At 39.3% G+C, this 4,569-nt stretch overlaps 1 protein-coding gene across 1 annotated transcript in view; it reads left to right on the top strand.

The window, feature by feature from the left end:
- Positions 1 to 4,569, top strand: part of LOC122551928 (adenylate cyclase type 10-like) — a 187,001-nt gene that overhangs the window by 22,366 nt on the left and 160,066 nt on the right. The window contains exons 9-10 of the mRNA XM_043694498.1: positions 2,058 to 2,176; positions 2,278 to 2,354. Coding sequence (XP_043550433.1) covers positions 2,058 to 2,176; positions 2,278 to 2,354 — 196 coding nt within the window. The remainder of the gene's footprint in view (positions 1 to 2,057; positions 2,177 to 2,277; positions 2,355 to 4,569) is intronic.

The raw sequence follows: 4,569 nt of genomic DNA, 5'->3' as shown, positions 1-4,569 counted from the left end.
AGGAATCCTCCAACCACAAGGGATGAACTCGGGTTTCACCAGTTTCCTCATTTCCCCTCCCCCCACCTTGTCTCAGTCAAATCCATCGAACTCAGCACCGCCTTCCTAACCTGCAATCTTCTTCCCGACCTCTCCGCCCCCACCCCAGTCTGACCTATCACCCTCACCTTGACCTCTTTCCACCTATCGCATTTCCGACGCCCCTCCCCCAAGTCCCTCCTCCCTACCTTTTATCTTAGCCTGCTGGACACACTTTCCTCATTCCTGAAGAAGGGCTTATGCCCGAAACGTCGATTCTCCTGTTCCCTGGATGCTGCATGACCTGCTGCACTTTTCCAGCAACACATTTTCAGCTCTGTCATTCAATTATCATTAGGCATGGTTTAAGTTAGTTGCTTGAAAATCTACTTTAAGAGAAAATGCAATGGAAGATTCAACAGAAGCGTACCAATCATACTACATGGATTGGTAATAAAATGGCATGGATTCTTTATTTCAAGATAAGACTATATGCAAATAAACTGGGAGACTGTTGTACACACATCTTTCAAATCCTGCCGCTTTTTGACAAAGAACAAGTCACAGGACTATACCTTCATATTGTGTGGAGATGGTAATGCTTGACAGCAGTTCCACATCACATCAGAAGAGAAAGAACACTCATAGTACTCTGCTCCTGAACCCAATTGTACATCTCAGTTCAATGCAAATTAAACTCATTTACATTCTTGTGACAGATGCCCATGATGTATTGTCACATCTTGCCTACCTAATAGGTGTAGTAGTCTTGGAAAGGATTGACAACAAAGACATTCAACACACGAAAAATACAAGGGTACTTCAAGGGACTTTGTGAAAAGTTTTGGATTCCAAGTTGAGATCCCCAAATAATAATGCACAAATTCTTGTGAGTTTAGATAATGGTACATTTTAAACACTGCATGCTTCCAAGTACTACCTTTCCCTAATTGTGTGGAGCACTCATAAAATCATGCTGTCCCACAAATTGTCATCACCCAAACCATTGGAGTTCTTAAACAGTGCTGCCTCTGTCTTATTCTGGAGTATCCCTGCAATACACGGTATGATTAGCTGTGGTCTATTGCTTAGTTATATATATCATCATGAGAGCAGAGCTACATATATAGGCATAGTTGAGCAGCTGAAGGAGGCAGAGCAAGAAAAGGAGGAAGGGAAAGGCAATCATTTCATACCCTTACCTTTAGTACAAGGTCAATTCCTTATTCACCTACACTCTTCCTTCTTCTACTGACCATCACAGCATTCTCTTAGCCACAAACCAAATTTATAAATCTAATCAACCAGTATTCCTGACATACCAAATTGACCTTATGCATTCTCTTAATACCTGACTTCCACATCTTAGATTTTGTTTAATACCCCTATACACTAATAACTGAGGCAAGTAGCTGTCTTGGTGGAAGGCTGCTGACTTTCAATGAGTGAGTTTGTAACAGGCCTTGCAGGGTTGACTCCAAGATGTTTCAGATCCTAGAACACCCTTTCTTGGACTCCACCACATTAGCAAGACTATTGGAAAGGCAAAATCAAGGGTTAATGGTGGAGTAGCGGAGAAATGAAGGCTGTCGTTCTATGAAAGATTGCACTCCATGGAACCACAGCCACTAATAAAGTGGCACCTCAGCATCCTAGATATCTTTTAGAGGACATTGGTATCACAATCATGACTGGAACAGTCTGAGATAATATGGCAGCAAGTACAGATCTCATGACAGTCTGCCATGATTGGATCTGTAATGCACTGACATAGAGTTAGCCACCCCTTCCACACTGGAAGAATGGGTTCCAAGCTGTGCACAGTGCCCTGTGCCATTACTAAGTTGGAGACTTGCATGCCCATACTGCTTCACTACAAGAATGTTTGCAAGAATGATACCCGGCACTTCAGAGATTACTATGAAGAGAAATTATATAAATTGGGCCTGTTTTCTCCAGAATTTAGAAATTTAAGGGATGATCAGATCAAAGTTAATTTAAGATAAATACATTTATCATTTCTTTTTCATGAATTCCAGGGATGTACATTTCTTTGTTGTTTTGGCCTTCCTGGTGACAAAGGAGAAGATGAATGTGCAAATGCTTTACAAAGCGCACATAATGTTCACGAATTCTGTAAAAAACTTAGATATGTCAGGTAAGCAGTAAAATTGATTCAATTGCATAGAAAAATTAATCAGTTTGAAATTTAATGGTCCTGATCAAAATATTATGTATTATGTTTCCCTGTGTTTTCAGTGTAGCATCTATTGGCATCTCAACTGGTCCGCTATTCTGTGGGGTAGTTGGGCACCCTCTACGCCATGAATATACAGGTAAATAGAAAAGGCATTTTAAAAGCATATGTTTAGAATCGGAATGGTAGATGTTCTGCTCCATGTAATTTTTACCTTTTAGGTTATTTAGTTTAAATTTAAAGTAAATTAACAGAAATAAGTCTTTTCATAGTTAACTGGGTCATGCACTGAAGCAACATACTATGTCTTCATTTTGAGATAAAAGAAATCTCAAATGTAGGAAATCATAACTGAAAATGCTGAGAAAAGAAACACCTATTCATTTGGTATTAATTAGAAATACTGCTGCACGAACATTAGATTTTCAGAAAAAAATGTTAATTCATATTTGTACTTCACTTCTAAGATCATTCAATGATTCATCTTGAGAACATAAAAACAGCAAGTTTGAAACATTAATGGTAGTATCTTAGTGTAAGTATGAGTGACCATCATACTGCAAATAAAGGTCCAGCAAAAACCATTTTGGTGCAGGAGTACAGGTCCTGACTGAGGCTTTCCAAAGGGGAGTGTGATATACCAAACTGATGGCCATGAGTTCCTACATTGATTAGATCAATAAGCATTTAGCTACCATGGTCCCCCAATTAAAAATAATTTTTGCAACAATTTCTTAGCACAGCATTGACTATTACTGTAATGCAACTGGCAAAAATTCAAACTTGCATGCTCGTACTGCTTCATTACATGAATGTTTGCAAGAATGATACCCGGGACTTAAGGGATTGCTATGAAGAGGGGAACAATAATCAAACAATTTAGAAATTATGGAAGCGTAGAAAGCTGAAGAAAGAGTGCATCATTTGCTTCTCCTAATTGAGGTCACATTTCAATCAATATTTGAGGAAAGTGGAGCATCCTTGAAGTCTTCTTCTAATGTCAAAGAAATTAACAGTTTGCATGGCTGATTGGCTGACAAGTTGATTCTGATTAGTTGAGGTATTTCTTTGAGAATACATCAAGGAACAATTGTCCTCTATACATTTGTTTGATTCTGAAATGAAGTCACTCCTGCACATGTACCTTTCTCCTGCAGAGGGCAGGTCCTTGCGCATGAATAAGTGCAGAATCAAGAAAATATATAGCACATAGTATGCTTGACTGCACATCTTACATTTTTATTAGTGCTATTCTTAACACATTTATGATTGTTCAGGAAGTGCTGTCCAGTCACGGAATTGCTTCACAATGGACATTACATTCTGCATCTTGCAAGCAGGTTATTACTCTACCAGTTGTGAAGAGCAGGACTGACATGTTGTTTGTTATGATCCATCAGTCATTGAGACAAATGATCTACCAAGCTGGCACTGAAATTTATGTATCAGTTTTCAAAAATACTTTCTGCTTGCCACACAGATGATTTCTTTGAAGTTATGATATCAGGTACATAGGGATGAGTTCTTTATAAGCAAAAGGAACATGTTTAGCTATTATGCCTTTTTAATTAAATAAAAGGGGGATCAGTGGTTCCCAGGTGTATTTTCTAGGCCTGTGCCTTGACTAATCAAAGTTGATTTGCTGACCAATTGTTATGCATTGTTATGAAGTCTACGTTATTGGCACTTTTGAGATTTGATGTTCTTGCACCTGTTCTGATATGTAGGACACCAGAAGTTTCAAAAATGTCTCCTTTTCTCAGCAATACTCAAACCCTGCACAATCAAATGACTAATCATATCACTTGAAAATGTTGCTTAAAGTTTTTGTTCAGGTTTTATATGATGTTAAGTACTAACAGTTAATTGCTGTGGTTCTGTTCGCCGAGCTGGAAGTTTTTTTTGCAAACGTTTCGTCCCCTGTCTAAGTGACATCCTCAGTGCATGGGAGCCTCCTGTGAAGCGCTTCTGTGGTGTTTCCTTCGGCATTTATAGTGGCCTGTCCCTGCCGCTTCCGGTTGTCAGTTTCAGCTGTCCGCTGTAGTGGCCGGTATATTGGGTCCAGGTCGATGTGTTTGTTGATGGAGTTTGTGGATGAGTGCCATGCTTCTAGGAATTCCCTGGCTGTTCTTTGTTTGGCTTGCCCTATAATGGTAATGTTGTCCCAGTCAAATTCATGTTGCTTCTCGTCTGTGTGTGTGGCTACTAAGGATAGCTGGTCGTGCATTTCGTGGCTAGTTGATGTTCATGGATGCAGATCGTTAGCTGTCTTCCTGTTTGTCCTATATAGAGTTTTTTTGGACTGCACAAAACAATATATAGGACAAAAAAGGAGACAGCTAACAATCCGCATA

This window comes from Chiloscyllium plagiosum, chromosome 7 (assembly GCF_004010195.1).
Source record: "Chiloscyllium plagiosum isolate BGI_BamShark_2017 chromosome 7, ASM401019v2, whole genome shotgun sequence".
Lineage (NCBI taxonomy): Eukaryota > Metazoa > Chordata > Chondrichthyes > Orectolobiformes > Hemiscylliidae > Chiloscyllium > Chiloscyllium plagiosum.
Note: the sequence above shows the minus strand (reverse complement) of the source record. Positions and strands in the feature narration are given on the sequence as shown.